Source organism: Oreochromis aureus, linkage group 23 (genome assembly GCF_013358895.1).
Source record: "Oreochromis aureus strain Israel breed Guangdong linkage group 23, ZZ_aureus, whole genome shotgun sequence".
NCBI classification, from domain to species: Eukaryota; Metazoa; Chordata; class Actinopteri; order Cichliformes; family Cichlidae; genus Oreochromis; species Oreochromis aureus.
Window position 1 is genome coordinate 2,500,391 of NC_052963.1, and position 20,753 is coordinate 2,521,143.

Here is a 20,753-nt window from a genome sequence, read left to right on the forward strand (position 1 = left end):
TAGCACTGTGCGGTCATCAGCTACATTATCATAAGACAAGCAAAACCTTTGCCCCGAACAGTAGACACTACATGTGTCAGCCTCAGAAATATTACCCCTGTGTCAGTTACTCTCACAGAAGTATGCCAAGTCTTCTATGAGTCCTCTCTCTTCTGTATATGTCCAAAATATCAGAGGAACATGTTGTGCTCTTCTACCCTCTCTGCAGCCTGCTGTCCTGTGTATCTAGAGATTCAGTAGTCTAACCCCCCCCAGACAACTGTGAAGCAATCAACAGAGCCGCAATCAAAGATATTCACTCCAGTATGGGAACAAAACGGCCTACAATAACAGAAGGTAAAATGAAAGAGTTCTGGGAGTAGCGGCTTGAAGAATTACAAGTTTCTCCCATTTCTGCCAATCACCTCTCTAAACCCCAGTAGCCAAATTACACTTAAGCCCCACCGGCGTCAGTGAGAAGCAACATGTTTTTACCTCAGTGAGTTATTGCCATAACAGCCAAGGTCTCCAATTCCCAGGTCATCCACCATTATCAGGACAAAACTAGGCCTGTTGCTCTCCTGAAGAGAAACACTGCTCACCTCTAAGAGCAGCAGCCACAGAGAGGAAAGTGGCCACGTGGACTTCATGTTGTCAGAACAGAAACACTGGAGGAAAAATCAAACTAAATGTTATTGTAGTGTAAAGATACACTGACAGATACCTGTATTACAGCCAATAGTATTCTGGAGTTTCCCACCAATGATTCTGAAGCATCCGTCAGTCACTGTCAGTTACTAATGAATATAATTTAACTGACCATAGTTAACCACAGCTTTGACGCTAGAGTACCTTTTTCACAAACATTTCACAAAACTTGGTGAAGTGGTCGAGCAAAGACATGAGAACAAATGACACTTTGCTGCCGATACGGCTCATCAGCATTAACCAAGGACTGTACTCGTGTCTTCTTCTAGTGTTTTTAATAATGAATAATACAAACTGGTTATGATTCAAGCACACAGCCGAGTGAAAGTTTGACACTGAAGACTGTTACAGGCATATTAGGCAGCATTAAAGCTGAGAAAAAGCTACTAACTCCTTTGACTGCTTTACATTATATTTGTGTTACTTGTTTACGTTTACATGCTTAGTCCTAGGGCTGCTCAATTAATCAAATTTTAATCTCGATTACGATCTGGGTTTTCAACGATCATTAAAAATGACTGAGCCGATTATTAGCACCTCCCTCGTGCTTTACTCTCTCGATTATTTTAATAAACCATGTAACTTGGATGGATTCGATGCTGGCGTGACCACAGTGCACACGTCTGATGTCGCTCACAGTGGTCCAAGGGACGCTCAGGGAGTTTGTGTGTTCGCTCAGACACATGAAATATTAGAGGGAGCATTGGTGGAAACATTATGGGTTCGCGGAGTCAGACGTGGATCAAATATTGTGCAGTATTTTGAAGTTCACTAAACATAGATGTTTACATTTTTCATTTATTTTTTATATTGCAAACATTTGCACTGTAATCAGTATTTGCACACTATTTTATATTATTTTTTGACAATCTTTAAAGCCATTATTCAATACATTGTTATTGTTAAATAAATATCGTCAAATAATCGAGATCTCAATTTCAGTCAAAATAATCGTGATTATCATTTTTGCCATAATCGAGCAGCCCTACTTAGTCCCTTCATTTTTGAAACATGGGAAACTTGAACTGTCTGGATCAGTGCTTATAAACCATGGTGGAAATGGTGTCCCCACACTTAAAGCTACCTCAGGCAATCTTTCACTGCCATTAACTAACTGGATGTCTCAGACTGACACTGTTTGGGTCCGGCAGCTTCTCTGAGGAGAGCCCCCTTGCCAGCAATATCAAATCATCTGATCAAAACCTTGGTATTACTTTTGACAAGCATTTGAAATTTGAATCTCACATATCAAAGCTTTTCCAATCTTATGTATTTAATCTGAAACGTTGCAAAAATGAAACATTTAATGGTTTCAAAGGAGTTTGCAAAGAAAAGCGTCTGGACTTCTTTAAGTTGCTTGAAGACGTTTCACCTCTCATCCGAGAAGCTTCTTCAGTTCTAAAGTCAAATGGCCGAGAGTCCCAGATTTAAACCCAGTGGGAGTATCCCCCCAAAGAGGGACAAAGGACCCCCTGGTGATCCTCTAATCACATGAGCCAAGGTGCAACTGCAGCCTCTCTGATCAGCACGTTAACCATTTAATGTTCTTATTTCAAAAATCAGTCAATTAGGTCGAATGATTCAGTGGTTTGTTTAACAGAACTGTTTAAAACTCATTTTTGTATGTTCATTTTTTCTTGATCTTCCACCTGTTATTTTGATTATAATTCACATGTAATGTGGACGTGGAAGTGTGTATGCAGGAATGAGAGTAACGCCATGAGTCCCAATGGTCCACTTTGATTAGAAATGATCCTAAGCGAGAGTGGTGACCAGAGGTAGTGTAGTCGCCATAATAAGAGATGCTCCAATTCTCCAAATACTGAGGAAAGGAGCTTTGGTGCTTCCTATATCACCTCTGTTGGAATAGCATACACTGGGCCATCTTTTCTTAATAGAGAGGAGAAAATGCTGTCCCATAATTCACTGGGACAGACCCTCCGGTCATTCATGAAAACAACAACATAATAAACAAAGTCGAGCAGATCATGTAAATGTTAATTGTAAATGCATATTTTGCATTCAGTTCAATTAGTGAGAATTGTTTGATTATCATAAATTAATTTTTACCTCAGGTCTCGTGGGGTAAGTGATGGATGGAGGGAATTTTACTGCAGTCAGAAATCCTAAACAGGGAGGAAGAAAGACATTCGACTAGATCAAAGCAGTTAAATAATTAATTTTGACATTTACATGTAATATTTAAATAATACGAAAATAACATGTATTTGACTTTATAGGCTATAGGGCATGATCTACTAATTGTGTGCTATAATTTATATACTACAGTGCAGTCAGTTTGCAGTAATAACTCGCATTCTGCCAAGAGCAGCAAAAATCAGTGGCTCAAAAAACCGCAGCCCTGAGCAGGGAGAGTCTAGTCCTACCCAAAATAAGTGTAAGCTCAGGCTTCGCGCATGTTTCCCTCAGTGAGGCAATTCAGGTAAAGGAGGAGCCTGAAGGGAAATCAATATGGTTTTGATGGAAGTCTCTGGCCACTGTTTATTATTACAAAGTGCAATGTGTGTGAAAGAAGTCCTAACATTATTTACCATCAGATCACGAGACGTTCCAGTTACTGTGTAGCGCATTATCACATGGAGATTAATCTAAGGCACTAACACGGATTCATTCATAGGACATTTCACTTGTTTTCGTTATGCCGGGCTCACACTGTGCGATTTTTTCAGTCGCGCGATTCAGCTCCTGCTCAAACTGTACGATTGACTCGCAGGGGTTAGAAGTTCATAGGTCACGATGCAGGGTCTCACACTATACGGCCCGATGCTCTGATGCGACCTGAGTGCTCAAACTGTGCGTTCATAAAATGAAGGTTATAACAGAAATTCTGTCGCTCGCTCTCCCTCTCTGTCTTTCACTCACACAGACACGCACACCACCACCGTCAACTTTATGAAAAACATTGATCAGGCAGCTGTGATTGAGCAGCAGTGTAGATCCAACTATTTTCACGGTTGTTGTGGTCGTGATAATTTTGTGAGGCCACATCGAAAAGGCTCGGGTGAGCTTTCCAAAGTTCTACAAGTTGTGCCTCCATCGCTTGTGTCCAGATCACACGCTGCACTGCCGTGCTGCGCCGTCTTTTTCGCTGACATTTGTGTTTGCGCGTGCGCAGTGTGAGAAGCTGCAGTGACACCCTCACGACGGTCGCGAGGATTTCAAACAGGTTTGAAATCCTCCCGACCACGCGATTGATGATCGGGAGCTGGTCGTGAGGTGTTAATCGCTTCTCGTTACCCCACGTACACTACACGATGCACGATGAAGGACAAACTCGGGCCGATTGCCAAAACGGTCGCACGACTCAAAAATCGCACAGTGTGAGCCCGGCATTACAGATTCTTCAGACAGCCGTCGCCTGCTGTGTGCACACTGCTTAGAAAAAGAAGCGCATCACACCTCACTTCCTCACCCTGCGGACCGAGTGATAAGTTTTAGGACAGAGAGTTTTGGCACTGCGCTCACAGCTTAAGTGCCAAATATGCAATCGTTTTAAAAACATCTACCATTCCTTAAAAATCTTCAAATGTCGGCTTTATTCTAAAAATGATCAATAATATTGTTTTTTTCTTATCCATGTAACCCGCAAAGATCAACAGGGTAAGAACGCGTTGGTGAAGCAAGATTATTTCTACAATTTCGTTGGCACATGTTCAATGACAACAAAGGTCTATTCTATTCTATTCTATTCCGTGCGCATGTTGTCACCCATCTTCTCTGTAGTTTCAACACGGCGAACATGCTACATCACGCGTCACGTGAGGTTGTTGGAGTTGTCAGAGCACCGTCCTGTCCTCAGTCAGTGTTCAGGAAAAGCGCCAGGACTGTGTGTCTGCATGCGGGAACGTTTATCTTTAATGTGTGGCTTTATCCAAACTGCTATAAAGGTATTATTGTTATTTATTGTTATATTTATTGTTGTTGTTGTTACTGGTCTGCATCCTCTAACAGAGGAGTTTTAGTAGCAAATAACTTTTGCTTTTGAGTTTTACTTCTAACCTGCAGATAAATGGACAGAGTTCACAAGTATTCAGCACATTTGCTCCTGCAGACAGACAGAAGTGTTACTCACAGGTGCTGAATGACAGACGCTGATACGGACCGCAGGCTGTACTGTCGCTCTGTAGGACGCTTCTCCCAAATTTCTGCGCTACTCAAATCTTGCAAACTTGTTTGAGCTGTGCTGTGAACCCAGAATCACGCGAGAAGTGGGGGCTACTCTGTTTTTCCGGGCAGAATCTTCTGTGTCCGGTTAGCTTTAATAAATAGAAGTACTTCCTGTCATGAATTTCAAAACAAAACTCCACAGTCAGACCGAGGAAAACAATTTAAAAAATCGCCCATCATATTTGACTAAGCCTGCACTGCCTGTCTTTGATGCTCAGCTCAGGTCACACTGCTGCTCACAGTACAAACTACTGGGCAATATGTGACAGATATGAATCATGAATCAGGCCACTTTCTCAAGAACGTGATTATGATCCTGTTTCACCACCTCAGTGATTATTTATTCTACTTTTCTTTCTTTCAGAAGTGTCACTGACAGCACCATTGTCTCAAACCTACACACATACACAGAGATGGTACAAAGAAAATGAAGTTTTTATGTAGCCCCCTTCTACTCTGCTTGAGCATTCAAAGCACTTTATATATCATGCCTCATTCACCCAAGCACCAAGTGCTTTCTGTGTAATATTCACACATGTTCATACAATGATGAATGCATCAAAGAGCAACTTGGGGTTCAGTATCTTGCCCAAGGATACTTAAGCATGCAGGCTAGGGCAGCCAGGGATTGAACCTTCAGATTAGTGGATGACCTGGTCTACCTACTGAGCTACAGCCGTCCCCAAAGAGATGGAACTAGCACGCTTTCCATTCACACACTTTGCTCTGCACTGTCAACATATGCACAAATATTTGATTAAAGCATGATTCTACGAGTATCTGTAAACAAGACAACACAGTGATACTGGTCAGTGCATTTCAGAGAAAGACACCACTAGCTTCTTTCTTGGTGGTGCTCTCCCACTTTTTTGCTTATTAGGATTAGGATTCAACTTTATTGTCTTTACACATGTATGAATGCAGGGTAACGAAATACGGTTTGCATCTTATCAGAAGTGCAAAGAGTAGTAAGTGCAATAAGAGGAGATTATACAGGGAGTGCAGAATTATTAGGCAAATGAGTATTTTGTCCACATTATCCTCTTCATGCATGTTGTCTTACTCCAAGCTGTATAGGCTCGAAAGCCTACTACCAATTAAGCATATTAGGTGATGTGCATCTCTGTAATGAGAAGGGGTGTGGTCTAATGACATCAACACCCTATATCAGGTGTGCATAATTATTAGGCAACTTCCTTTCCTTTGGCAAAATGGGTCAAAAGAAGGACTTGACAGGCTCAGAAAAGTCAAAAATAGTGAGATATCTTGCAGAGGGATGCAGCAGTCTTAAAATTGCAAAGCTTCTGAAGCGTGATCATCGAACAATCAAGCGTTTCATTCAAAATAGTCAACAGGGTCGCAAGAAGCGTGTGGAAAAACCAAGGCGCAAAATAACTGCCCATGAACTGAGAAAAGTCAAGCGTGCAGCTGCCAAGATGCCACTTGCCACCAGTTTGGCCATATTTCAGAGCTGCAACATCACTGGAGTGCCCAAAAGCACAAGGTGTGCAATACTCAGAGACATGGCCAAGGTAAGAAAGGCTGAAAGACGACCACCACTGAACAAGACACACAAGCTGAAACGTCAAGACTGGGCCAAGAAATATCTCAAGACTGACTTTTCTAAGGTTTTATGGACTGATGAAATGAGAGTGAGTCTTGATGGGCCAGATGGATGGGCCCGTGGCTGGATTGGTAAAGGGCAGAGAGCTCCAGTCCCACTCAGACGCCAGCAAGGTGGAGGTGGAGTACTGGTTTGGGCTGGTATCATCAAAGATGAGCTTGTGGGGCCTTTTCGGGTTGAGGATGGAGTCAAGCTCAACTCCCAGTCCTACTGCCAGTTTCTGGAAGACACCTTCTTCAAGCAGTGGTACAGGAAGAAGTCTGCATCCTTCAAGAAAAACATGATTTTCATGCAGGACAGTGCTCCATCACACGCGTCCAAGTACTCCACAGCGTGGCTGGCAAGAAAGGGTATAAAGAAGAAAAACTAATGACATGGCCTCCTTGTTCACCTGATCTGAACCCCATTGAGAACCTGTGGTCCATCATCAAATGTGAGATTTACAAGGAGGGAAAACAGTACACCTCTCTGAACAGTGTCTGGGAGGCTGTGGTTGCTGCTGCACGCAATGTTGATGGTGAACAGATCAAAACACTGACAGAATCCATGGATGGCAGGCTTTTGAGTGTCCTTGCAAAGAAAGGTGGCTATATTGGTCGCTGATTTGTTTTTGTTTTGTTTTGGAATGTCAGAAATGTATATTTGTGAATGTGGAGATGTTATATTGGTTTCACTGGTAAAAATAAATAATTGAAATGGGTATATATTTGTTTTTGTTAAGTTGCCTAATAATTATGCACAGTAATAGTCACCTGCACACACAGATATCCCCTAAAATAGCTAAAACTAAAAACAAACTAAAAACTACTTCCAAAAACATTCAGCTTTGATATTAATGAGTTTTTTGGGTTCATTGAGAACATGGTTGTTGTTCAATAATAAAATTATTCCTCAGAAATACAACTTGCCTAATAATTCTGCACTCCCTGTATACAGATAAGTTAAATAGAGAGCAAATACACAGATGTACTGATATATACAGTTGAGGGTCGTTTAAATGGTGGAATAGTTATGCACTGATTATGTACAAAGAGACCAAATATACAGATGAACTACAGACAGATATACAGATCATCTGTATAGCTATACAGTCAGGCAGATATACAGGTGTAATATGAACAAATATACAGATGTATAAGGTAAACAGATCTACAAAGTGCTATGAATATATCTACAGTAGTGGAAGCGTAGCGCTCTGAACAGACTATAGTAGTGAACAGTGTAGGCACTATAACAGAGACAATACTATGTCAATGTCCTAAACCAGCGGTCCCCAAACTTTTTTGCGCCACGGACCGGTTTAGATTCGACAATATTTTCATGGAACGGCCTTTAAGGTGCAGCGGATAAATACAACAAAATAAAACCAGTACCGGCACCAAAAAAAAGAAGATTTATTCATAACACACGGGAAAAGACCCAGGGAAACCGAGTTAACGATAAAAATGATTAAAATATAACAATAAAAACCCTTAAAACCACAAATTTCACACCTGAGTCTCAACTCTCGCGGCCCAGTACCAAACGACTCATGGACCAGTACCGGTACCGGTCCATGGCCCGGGCGTTGGGGACCGCTGTCCTAAACTATAGCCGTACCCAATTTGAGCATATGGTGAACGTTGAGAATGAATGACAGTCATGATCATGGTCATTGGGAGGGATAGGGGGGAGGAGGAGTGTCCAAGGATCAAGTGAGTGTGGATGGAAAGGTAGAAGTTACCCAGTATGTCAGCAGACAGGTGGTTCTTCTTCAGTGTGCTCAAGAAAAAAAAGGCTCTGATGGGCCTTCTTGACCAGGCTGGAGGTGTTAGTTGACCAGGACAGATTCTCAGAGATGTGGGTCCCCTAGAACTTGAAGCTGGAGACCCGTTCAACAGCTGTGCCATTTATGTAGATGGGGACATGGGTGTCTGTCTTCTCCCTCCTGAAGTCCACAATGAGCTCTTTGGTTTTGCTGGTATTCAGGAGCAGGTTATTGTCAGCACCACACAGCTAGGTGCTTTACCTTTTCCCTGTAGTAAATGTATCTACTCATGTGTTTCTTTACATCATTTAACACTAAAGCAAAATAAATGAACATGAAACACATAAATTGATACTTTTACATCCAGGTAGGTTACTGCAACTCTTTGTGTTCCTGTCTGACTCTGTATACAGAAAGGCAAGACCTGCAACCACCAAATTACCTACAGCTGTTATACATGTATTAGACCACCTGTCATTTAAACAAGAAAACACCAATATTTTTATTATTTACTCAAAGCGCACACATTTGTTGTACATTTGACAATTAACTTGTACTATAATACATTGCTCAGAAGGGGCTGTTAATCAGTGTCAACTGCTTTAGTGTTAATGACAGCAGATGCACTAGAGGGGCAACAATTCCCTAAAACAGGAATAGTTTTACAGGTGGAGGCCACTGACATTTTCTCATCTTTTCTGTTTTGTTTTTTTGTTTTTTTTACTAGATTTCCATTTGGCTAAGGCCACTATCACTACTGGTAACATGAGGTGATACTTGGACCCTAATGAGGTTGCATAAGTAGTCCAGTTACTCCAAGATGGCACATCAATACGCAACATTGGCATAAGGTATGCTGTGTCTCCTAGCACAGTCTTAAGAGCATAGAGGAGATTCCAGGAGACAGGCAGTGACTCTACCAGAGCTGGAAAGAGCCTTAGGAGGTTCTTAACCCACCAGCAGGACCAGGATCTCCTCCTTTGTGCAAGGAAGAACAGGATGCCAGGACTGCCAGAACCCTACAAAATTACCTCCAGCAGGCTACTGGTGTGAATGTCTCTGACCAAACAAACAGGAACAGACTTCATGAGGGCCCGACGTACTCCAGCCTGGCGCCATAGAATACTGGAATTGGCAGGTCCATCACTGGCACCCTGTGCTTTTACAGATGAGAGCAGCTTCACCCTGAGCACACATGACAGACATGAAACGGTCTGGAGAATCTGTGGAGAGTGTTATGTCACCGGTTACATTATTCTACAATATATGCAACATTGTGAAGACCCCATACTTCACTCTGCCCGCTCATATGTAGTTGATGCATGCTGTCCTAAAATGCATTTAAAACAGGGGAGGGGCATGGTGCCAACCCTCTGCCAGATAACAGCTGGTGTCAGCATGGCCCCTCCCAAGAATCCTCAATATCTGCACGTATTTAAAATTGAGAGGTGGGCACCAGCACCTGAGGTGAGGCTGAATAAATTCAATTCAATTCAATTCAATTTTATTTATATAGCGCCTTGAGGCGACTTTTGTTGTGATTTGTATTGTACAGTAGATCGCACAATAATAAATACAGAGAAAAACCCAACAATCATATGACCCCCTATGAGCAAGCACTTTGGCGACAGTGGGAAGGAAAAACTCCCTTTTAACAGGAAGAAACCTCCGGCAGAACCAGGCTCAGGGAGGGGCGGGGCCATCTGCTGCGACTGGTTGGGGTGAGAGAAGGAAAGCAGGATAAAGACATGCTGTGGAAGAGAGACAGAGATTAATAACAGATATGATTCGATGCAGAGAGGTCTATTAACACATAGTGAGTGAGAAAGGTGACTGGAAAGGAAAAACTCAATGCATCATGGGAATCCCCGGCAGCCTACGCCTATCCGGTTGTTCAGTGATGACGTGACGAATCCTACTTCCGGGCCTAAAGTAGTCTGCGTTTAATATGGCTTTTGTGTTGTTAACATGTTTAATGTTTTGTACTTTCTTCTATTTAATCTCAAAAAGCTCCTAAAACAGTCAGTGATCACTGTTGACCTCCCTCGGCTTTTATTACTGCTAATCATTTATTTAAGCTCAGTTTTTAAAACCTTACGATGTAACTACAGCACAGCCCATGCAGCAGTATATGAATGACTAACCTCGTATTGTGGATGGATTATCTCACTTGTTCTCCTGGCTGAAGTTTAGTCCTTTTACAGCATCCTGCCATACGATTACATTTGTTCCTGACCACCGAGAACACTCACGTTAACTTTTATCGAGTGGAAAAAAGTTAGCTTGTTTATGTTATGCTAACATAGCTGTGTCGCTAGCGGTCACGTAGCACATCATTATATACCAGCTAGCCAAACTTCAGTAACCCTACAAACGTCACTGCTGTTTAGTTTTCTGTCTTCATTTATGTTGGAAGTTATAGCAGAGCTGTACATTTGAATTTTTTTCCAAAACCCCGCAGTCAGGACATGCTATATTGTATTTACATAGAAGCTAGCGAGCTAACTTCCTGCTAACTTCTAACGCCGTTAAATGTCATAAATTCCATTTTCATGGATGCCTGGATGTTAAACTCAATTGTTACACCTGGTAGAGCAGAACACTGATCATTTTATTAAAGATGAAAGACTTTAGACAGTTTTTCAACTCTCAGTAATGCCACAGTGATCGTTTGATATATGGACCTGCAGCGGAGTTTAGGCCCAGACACGGCCAGTGACATCAGACTGAACAACCGGATTGCAGCATAACTAAGGGAGGATTCAGGGTCACCTGGTCCAGCCCAGACAGACCGTCCTCTGAACGCAGTTTAGCGTGCCCACCCCCAAGGCCCTATATGTATGTGTCATGAGAGTGTAAGTAATGTGAGTGTCTAAGGTGTGAAATAAAACTGAGACAGGTGGCCAAGAGGGGACAGAGGAGGAATGCCTCCCCTGCACCTCAGTGACACACCTGTACCCCAAGGCCCTGCATGTGTGGTGGGGTGATGGAGTGGGAGGAGGGAGGCAGTTGGGGATGGGGAGGGAAGGATTGAGAGAGGGCAAATTACCTCCTTCCTGGATCCAGCTCCCAAAGGAGCACCACTGCCAATCCCAACAGAGCATGAGGCGGCCCACCTGACCCCATTGCCGAGGAAAAACTACATCCACCTTAACCTTCAGTAAACTCCCAGACTACGTAAGACAGTAAACACCCAAGCTGAGTTCATCTTCCACCTCTGCTAGCTGGACCTGGAGCCTTATGATTGGGCATACTTAGCAGGGTTTCCTGGAGTTCCCCTGGTGTCAGGGGGGAATCCAGTGCTATTGTTTGACTGTGTGGTAATTTCAGAAGGGTTTACGTTGTCAAGAAACTGATAAATTTCCTTTTTTGATGGGTTTATCTGTGGTGAATATAAAGTTTTGTAAAAGTCCCTAAAAGTGTTGTTTATTCTTTCAGGGTCATATACTGTGTTCCTGGAAAAGTCTTTAAAAACACATATAGTCGTTTCTTTATATTTCTTTTCTATTTATTTTTAACTGGTTAGCTAGAAATCGACCGGATTTGTTACCGTGTTCAAAGTTTGCAAGCAAAGTCTTTGTACTAAGAATCAAGTTTTTTTTTATTCATAATTTCCTTCAATTTTAGTTTTTTTAAACATATTTTGTTCAGTATTTCCTGTTCCTGGCAGGACACGTAGGCTTCTTTGAAACATTTGATGATTTCTTGTAATTCCTGAATATGTATCCCCATTAGGTTCTGACGTGTTCTCCGAGTGTTTCTTTAATTTTTTGAGCTGTGTATTACACTGGACAGTACTGTTCTTAGCATATCCTGAAAATGCTGTGGTCAGTTTTTTTTTCTTATTTCATTTCAGAAAATGTTCCATAACAGATTAAAATAGTCATGTTATATAATTCATTCAACCTGTTTATTGATTTGCCTTTTATACAATATCTTTCTTTTGTCTTTAAAGTGCATTTTCATGCCCATGTTTCAGAGTTACAAAGCTGTGGGAAGTTACTGTGACTTTTCAGACTGACTTGCTAATTCATTCATTCACAGTCAAGCATAACCTCAGGTTGTTTTCTGTCCACACAAATGGCATCTGTCCTTCCTATTCACATCCCTCTCTACATCATGTTAATGCCCTTTTCCTGCCCCTGATATGCTGGTGAATCTGGGAAGCAGTGGAAGAGTGAAGAAATACTGGCACCTGTTGTTAGGGGCCAATATTACAGATTCTACACTTTTACAGGGATCATCAAAGCTACACATGGTTCCAGGATCCTTCGGGGGACTTTAAGGAGGTTCAGGCAAAATGACAGGTTTGATTTTGACAAAGATTGTGTCATCTAAAGGATGTTTTTAAAATATATTTAAAATGAAAGACCTAGTATGACATTCGAGAAACGGTAAATCCACAACATCCAAGGATTCGAGAGCATAAATACTGTGGGTCTTTGACCCAAAAGGTTTAAATATCTGTGAATACCTATGAACATCTTTTTAAGCTTTGTGAAATGCAGTAACATACTTGCAACTAAATTGTTGAGGCAGCAATTTGAGAGTTCAAAGAATATGATAATGACATATTGTCTGATATCATTTATTTGACCTCTAACTTTCTGCTTCTTAATTCAGATCAAACTGAGGTTATTGTACTCGGCCCTGAAAATCTTAGAAATATGGTATCTAACCAGGTTCTTACTCTGGATACCTTGGCCTTTAGTTTAGTTTTGGTTTTGGTTTTTTAACCAGGTTATGTCCTTCAATGCACATATTAAACAAATATATAGGACTGTTTTCTCCCATTTGTTTAATATTGTTAAAACTAGAAAAAATAGTTCATGCGTTTATTACTTCCAGGCTGGACTACTGTAATTCATTATGATCAGGATGTCCTAAAAACTCCCTGAAAAGCTCTCCATTGATGAAAGTGGGTTGGATGAAAAGTGCTGCAGCAAGAGTCCTGACAGGTACCAGAAAAAGAAAGCATATTTTGCCCATATTAGCTTCTCTTCATTGCCTCCCTGTTAAATCCAAAGTCAAATTTAAAATCCTGCTCCTCACACATAAGGTCTTATTCTGCTGTTTCTTCTTCTCTCACATTTTTTCACTCATCGTGTATTTATCTACCACTCTGCATTTAATCATTAGGTATTATTAATCTCTGGCTCTTTTCCACAGCATGTCTTTGACCTGTCTTCTTCCTCCTCTCACCCCCAACTGGTTACAGCAAATGGCCAAAACATCCCTGAGCCAGGAAGAGGTTTCTTCCTATTACAAGGGAGATTTTCCTTCCCACTGTCACCAACTGCATGCTCATAGGGGGTCATCTGTTTGTTGGTGTTTTTCTGTATTATGGCACAGCCTTTAGTCTACAATATAAAGTACCTTGAGGCGACTGTTGTTGTGATCTGGTGCTATATAACTAAAAGTGCTTTGGATTGAACTGAATATTTATTTTAAAATGCATTGTGCAATGACAGACTTTGACATTTAAATACTGTTTAAATGTCGATTTACAGTTATGTAGTGAGCACAGTACCACCTAAAAGCAATCTTTCAACTGCTCATGGAGTGCAGTCAGCTTCTTCAGCCAGTAAGTGTGAACCATGTCAGGGCCTGGTGCTGTCCAACTCTTCATACTAGAGACCCTTTCTTTAATGTCAGCCAGTGTGATGATTACTGGATCCTGTTCGGGGAGGTGGCTGTGATCTGCTCTTAGATCCACTAACCACTGAGCATTGCTGTTATTGGTTGCATCTTTCTCCCATACTCTCTTCCAGTAGTCCACTTCTCATCAGTGTGTCCTGGTTCCTCAACACCTGACACGGACCCTAATCCAGGCAACGTCCAAGCCGGTATGGCTTCAGTTTTCGGTCTCTCACTCGTATCTGAGGTTGGCTTGGTTTACATGGGGACCTAGCCTTGGGACCATTACTGGGTCCCTATCAGTGATGGGAATAACGGCGTTACTAACGGCGTTACTAACGGCGTTACTTTTTTCAGTAACGAGTAATCTAACTAATTACTATTCCTATCGTTACAACGCCGTTACAGTTACTAACAAGGAAACGCGGTCCGTTACTATTTTTCAACAAACAGACGGTTGAAGCTGTGTTCAGCTTACCGCATCTTATATCAGCTGCAGGAAGTAGCTGTAAGTAATCTGGACGCTACAGCTTTAAGCAGCTGCGCGCTCCCACGGACGGTAATCACGAGCACTGTCTAGCACAACACCTGGAGCTCAGGCGGCAAAACAATCGAGTGCTGCTGTTTGACTGAGGAAGAATAAAGTAGTCGTGGTAAGTCAATCACGTGACCACTTAAAGACAAAGCAACAAGGTGCCAGTTTTTAAACTGTGTCGATAGGCCACGTAAAACCAGAGTCGTGATAAACAAGATATACGCGGCGTTTTTTCCTCAATAGTTTCGCCACGTTAGCGCTAGCAAGCACTCTCTGCTTATGAGCAAAAAACAAAACAAAAAAAAGTTTTAGGAGTGACGGAGAGAGAGAGAGAGAGAGAGAGAGAGAGAGAGAGAGAGAGAGAGAGAGAGAGAGAGCAGAAAGAGAGAGCGCGAGTTTTGAGATGTGAGATTTGTGACGTTTAGCGTGTTTGGAGTGTGTAGTTAATGTGTTGTCTTGTGTAGTTAGTGTGTAGTGTTGTGGATAGTTTTGTGTTGTGTGTCAGAACAATGAGGCGACTGCTGTCTCCAGGTAGAAACAGGAGTGATACACCTGCTGCTGTCAGACCTGCAGGTATCAGGCTGGGATGTTCTCCTTTATAGTGGACAGAAATTATTTTTTGGCACAAATAATTTGTGGCATCTTATTGAAGAACAGCTGATTGTTCTGTAAATAGTCTGAAATGGTTATTTAAAAAAGGGGTAAAAAGTAAATGGATGCAAATAACTTTGTTGTTTGCAAAACTTGTGCATAGGATTTTAAAATTGACAATTAATATTTGCATTTGAAGTTATGCTTCAAGGCCACCACCATCGTCCCTGTGCCCAAGAAGTCTTCTGTGTCCTGTCTCAACGACTACCGTCCTGTTGCACTTACACCCACCATCATGAAGTGCTTCGAGCGGCTCGTCATGAGACACATCAAGACCCTGCTGCCCCCCTCACTGGACCCACTGCAATTTGCGTACCGCCATAACCGCTCAACGGACGACGCCATCTCCACTGCACTCCATCTTGCCCTCACACACTTGGACAAGAAGGACACACACGTTCGAATGCTGTACATAGATTTCAGCTCAGCATTCAACACGATCATCCCCCAACAACTGATCGGAAAGCTGAGCCTGTTGGGCCTGAACACCTCCCTCTGCAACTGGATCCTGGACTTTCTGACCGGAAGGCCTCAGTCAGTACGGATCGGGAACTGCACCTCCAGCACCACCACACTGAGCACTGGGGCCCCACAAGGCTGTGTGCTCAGTCCTCTGCTATTCACACTGCTGACTCATGAATTCAATTCAATTCAATTTTATTTATATAGCGCCAAATCACAACAAAAGTCGCCTCAAGGCGCTTTATATTGTACAGTAGATAGCACAATAATAAATACAGAGAAAAACCCAACAATCATATGACCCCTATGAGCAAGCACTTTGGCGACAGTGGGAAGGAAAAACTCCCTTTAACAGGAAGAAACCTCCGGCAGAACCAGGCTCAGGAGGCGCGGCCATCTGCTGCGACCGGTTGGGGTGAAAGAAGGAAAACAGGATGAAAGACATGCTGTGGAAGAGAGACAGAGATTAATAACAGATATGATTCGATGCAGAGAGGTCTATTAGCACATAGTGAGTGAGAAAGGTGACTGGAAGGGAAAACTCAATGCATCATGGGAATCCCCGGCAGCCTACGCTCTATTGCAGCATAACTAAGGGAGGATTCAGGGTCACCTGGTCCAGCCCTAACTATATGCTTTAGCAAAAGGAAAGTTTTAAGCCTAATCTTGAAAGTAGAGATAGTGTCTGTCTCCCGAATCCAAACTGGAAGTTGGTTCCACAGAAGAGGGGCCTGAAAACTGAAGGCTCTGCCTCCCATTCTACTTTTAAATACTCTAGGAACAACAAGTAGGCCTGCAGTGCAAGAGCGAAGTGCTCTAATAGGGTGATATGGTACTACAAGGTCATTAAGATAAGATGGGGCCTGATTATTTAAGACCTTGTATGTGAGGAGCAGGATTTTGAATTCAATTCTGGATTTAACAGGAAGCCAATGAAGGGAAGCCAAAACAGGAGAAATATGCTTCTCTTTCTAGTCCCTGTCAGGACTCTTGCTGCAGCATTTTGGATTAGCTGAAGGCTTTTCAGCGAGTTTTTAGGACTTCCTGATAATAGTGAATTACAGTAGTCCAGCCTGGAAGTAATAAATGCATGAACTAGTTTTTCAGCATCACTCTGAGACAGGATATTTCTAATTTTAGAGATGTTATGCAAATGGAAGAAAGCAGTCTTACATATTTGTTTAATATGTGCATTGAAGGACATGTCCTGGTCAAAAATGACTCAAGGTTTCTCACAGTGTTACTGGAGGCCAAGGTAATGCCATCCAGAGTAAGAATCTGCTTAGATACCATATTTCTAAGATTTTCAGGGCCGAGTACAATAACCTCAGTTTTATCTGAATTAAGAAGCAGAAAGTTAGCGGCCATCCAGGTCTTTATGTCTTTAAGACATTCCTGCAGTTTAACTAATTGGTGTGTGTTACCTGGCTTCATGGATAGATAGAGCTGCATGTCATCTGCATAGCAGTGAAAATGTATGCTATGTCTTCTAATGATGTTGCCTAGGGGAAGCATGTATAATGTAAATAGAATTGGTCCTAGCACTGAACCCTGTGGAACACCATAATTGACCTTAGTGTCTGAAGAGGACTCTCCATTTACATGTACAAATTGGAGTCTATTAGATAGATGACTGTGTAGCAACACACAGTTCAAAATCACATCATTAAGTTCGCTGATGACACGACCGTGGTGGGTCTCATTAGCAAGAACGACGAGTCAGCGTACAGAGAGGAAGTGCAGAGGCTAACGATCTGGTGTAAAGACAACAACCTGTCTCTGAATGTTGACAAGACAAAAGAGATGGTTGTTGACTTTAGAAGGACACGAGGCGACCATTCACCGCTGAGCATCAACGGCTCCTCTGTGGAGATCGTCAACAGCACCAAATTCCTGGGCGTCCACCTGGAGAAGGACCTCGGATGGTCCCTCAACACCAGCTTCCTGCACAAGAAAGCCCAACAGCGTCTCTTCTTTCTGAGAAGACTGAGAAAGGCCCAGCTTCCACCACCGATCCTGACCACCTTCTATAGAGGAACTATCGAGAGCATCCTGAGCGGCTGCATCACTGTCTGGTTTGGGAACTGTGCCAGATTGGACCGCAAGACCCTACAGCGGATAGTGGGAACAGCAGAGAAGATCATCGGGGTCTCTCTCCCCTCTATTAAGGACATCTACACCACACGCTGCATTCGCAAAGCCACCAGCATTGTGGCTGATCGGACACACCCCTCTCACACACTCTTCACACTCCTGCCATCTGGAAAAAGGTACCGAAGCATTCGGGCACACACATCCAGACTGTGCAACAACTTCTTTCCACAAGCCATCCGTCTCCTCAACAAAAAGGGACTGGACTGATAAACACACACACACACACACACACGCACGCACGCGCGCACACACACACACGCACGCACGCACGCGCGCGCGCACACACACACACACGCACACGCACACGCACACACACACACCCACGCACACGCGCACACACACACACACACACACACACTATCACTCAGCTTAACTCAACTACCTCAAAGCATTGAGACTAACTATCGTACACACCAACCTGTAAATGCTCTTTTGCACAATATGATAACTGGACTTTTTTTGCACTAACTTCTTTACTTCCCAATTTTTGCTGCTACATTAAGGAATGTTTACTGTTCCTGCACTACCTACCTACCAAGTTCTCCATAGATAGTTAGATAGTTAGTTTTTGTTAATTTATGCTGCAATTTATGTTAGGTCAGTCTGGCCTCTTAGTTAGCGAGTTTAGTGTTTTCTGTTAATTTATGTTGTAAATTTATGTTGCATGTAGCATCTCGGCCCTGGAGGAACGTTGTTTCGTTTCACTGTGTACTAACTGTATATGGTTGAAGTGACAATAAAACCAACTTGACTTGACTTGACTATGAAATATGATTCATTAAACATGTTTGTGGTTGTTACAGTAAAAATATAACTTTTTCTACTCTGATTTTATGGTTTTTGTCTGATTTTAGATCAATTCTGGTTGTACAGTATGACAAAATGAGAACATAACTGTAAATTCAGGCACGTGAGGTTGTGCTAAAAAGAATGATACCAAACAAGGCAAAGCAAATAGTTTTTACAGGTAAAATGTGGAGAGAAAATCAAGAGTAGTAAAAAAATGGCCAATTACACCCTGGACCCCAGAGGGTTAAACGTTTTTTTTTTTTTTTTTTAAGTAACGCAATAGTTACTTTTCCAAGTAATTAATTATTTTTAGAATATTGTAACTCAGTTACTAACTCAGTTACTTTTTTGAAGAAGTAACTAGTAACTATAATTGAATTACTTTTTCAAAGTAACTTGCCCAACACTGGTCCCTATTAAACAAAAAAAATCTCCTGTCGCCCCTGTGGGCGGTCTTTAACCTTCAAACTGAGGTCCTCTACGGTGTGGGAGTTTCAGCTTCCTGCACAGTATCTTAGCTGTTCTTAGGACTGTGCTCTTCTGGACAGAGATCTCTGATGTTCCTCTATCTCCTCCTTTGACCAGGTTATTATCCCTGCATGGGATCTGATCACAGGCAGGGCATAGGTGTTAACTGCCTGGATCTTGTTCTTCCCATTCAGCTGAGTTGTCCAGACTTGCCTGACTGCCTGGAGCTATTTAGTGGCTGCAGCTTTCTTGGCCACCTCTTCGTTATTCCTATTTGCCTGTGGGTGAGATGGCCCTGTTCAGTGAGCCTTCGTGCTCTATGGATGTGGGAAGATCAACCAGGATAGAATTATTTTTAAGATTAAAGTCAGCCAACAACTTTGTTTTGAACCTTACGTCTAAGAGGACCCAAACAATGTCAGCCAAAGCTCTGTCACAGCATGACAGAGCTGCCAAATTTCATCACTGTAAAATTCATTTTTTTTCTGACTGAAATGACTAACTGAAGAGGGGGAGCTGTGAGTCAAGCCCTGATCCCTCCAACTAATCACTATCCTATTTACCAGTACTACACCCGTACAGTCCACAAGAAACACAGACTACAAAATTCTGATAACTGCATCTACACTATGTGGACATATTTCAAGAGATGTTTGGCCATGGAAACCCATGCCCTGAAGCTGCTGGCGCACAGATGTCAGTGCCACAGTAGGTTTGGAGCTCTGCAGTTACTGAGTTAGCAGTGTTGGCAACATTTATGCACTATGCACAAATTAGTGACCTAATTCTGTAACGTTACCTGTTCTGCCACTTTGTAAATGGACTGATTCTTACATAGCGCTTTTCTACTCTCCCAGAGTACTCAAAGCACTGTATACAACATGACTCGTTCACACAAGCACTTCTAAACTCAAGTGCAAACTAATAAACATTCACACTCTGATGAACGCATCGGAGGGCAACTTGGGGTTAGTATCTTGCCCAAGGATATATGACATGCAGACTGGGGAAGCCAAGGATCAAACCACCAACCTTCCAATCAGTAGCTGATCCGCTCTTCCACCTGAGCCACAGCCGACCCTGAACTCAGGCACTCAAAGAGTCTTTGATTCTTTAACTCTCCCAATATGCAGCGAAACCATTTACTGTTGATCGTGGGATATTTAGGTTTGCAAATTCATAACCTGACTTGTTGCAATAATGCCATCTCACTACACTCCCACATTCAAACATTTGGGAAATACTGACCCATTCAAACAAATGTTTGTAAAGGCAGGAGGCATGGCTAAGTGCCTGATTTTATACAACTGTGGCATTAGGACTGAAAACATCTGAATTCAAAGACCAAGATCTCTGACCCAGTATTTATTTATTTTTTGCATATGGCATACCTTGCCATTGTGCAGAAAGCTAGTCAAATAATGTTCACTTAACACTAGAAGTCCCAGAGAAGAGCCATTTGGCTTTTCTACCTTTAAAACCCACCGTCGAGCCAAATGGCTGGTAGGCTTTTAGCTAATATCCTTAATCACCTGTGAACAGCTGCTTTTGTTATGTAAATAAGGTGGGGCCATGCTGAACCACTTGGAGTGGTTAGTTTCCTGAGCCACAAGGAAACTTGTGTTTCAGTTTGCCTTTGGGAGAAATCAACACACATGGGTGTATTTCCATTGTTGCTGAGATTTATTGATAAAACAGTACAAAAAAACAAAACAAAAAAACAACCATTTGTACACATATTTACAAATAACAATAAAAAGTGAGTGAGTACATTTCAACATTTTCAGCAATCACTCACAATCCTGGCACTG

General features: G+C 42.2%; 1 protein-coding gene across 1 annotated transcript in view; it reads right to left on the reverse strand.

Annotated features, from left to right (window-relative positions):
* The window catches only part of sts (steroid sulfatase (microsomal), isozyme S), a 31,152-nt gene extending 26,213 nt beyond the window's left edge, over positions 1-4,939 (reverse strand). Inside the window, exons 1-3 of the mRNA XM_031742295.2 lie at positions 4,781-4,939; positions 2,758-2,813; positions 475-647 (exon numbers count right to left, since the gene is read on the reverse strand). Coding sequence (XP_031598155.1) covers positions 475-629 — 155 coding nt within the window. The 5' untranslated portion in view covers positions 630-647; positions 2,758-2,813; positions 4,781-4,939. The remainder of the gene's footprint in view (positions 1-474; positions 648-2,757; positions 2,814-4,780) is intronic.
* Between the last annotated feature and the right edge of the window lie 15,814 nt (positions 4,940-20,753).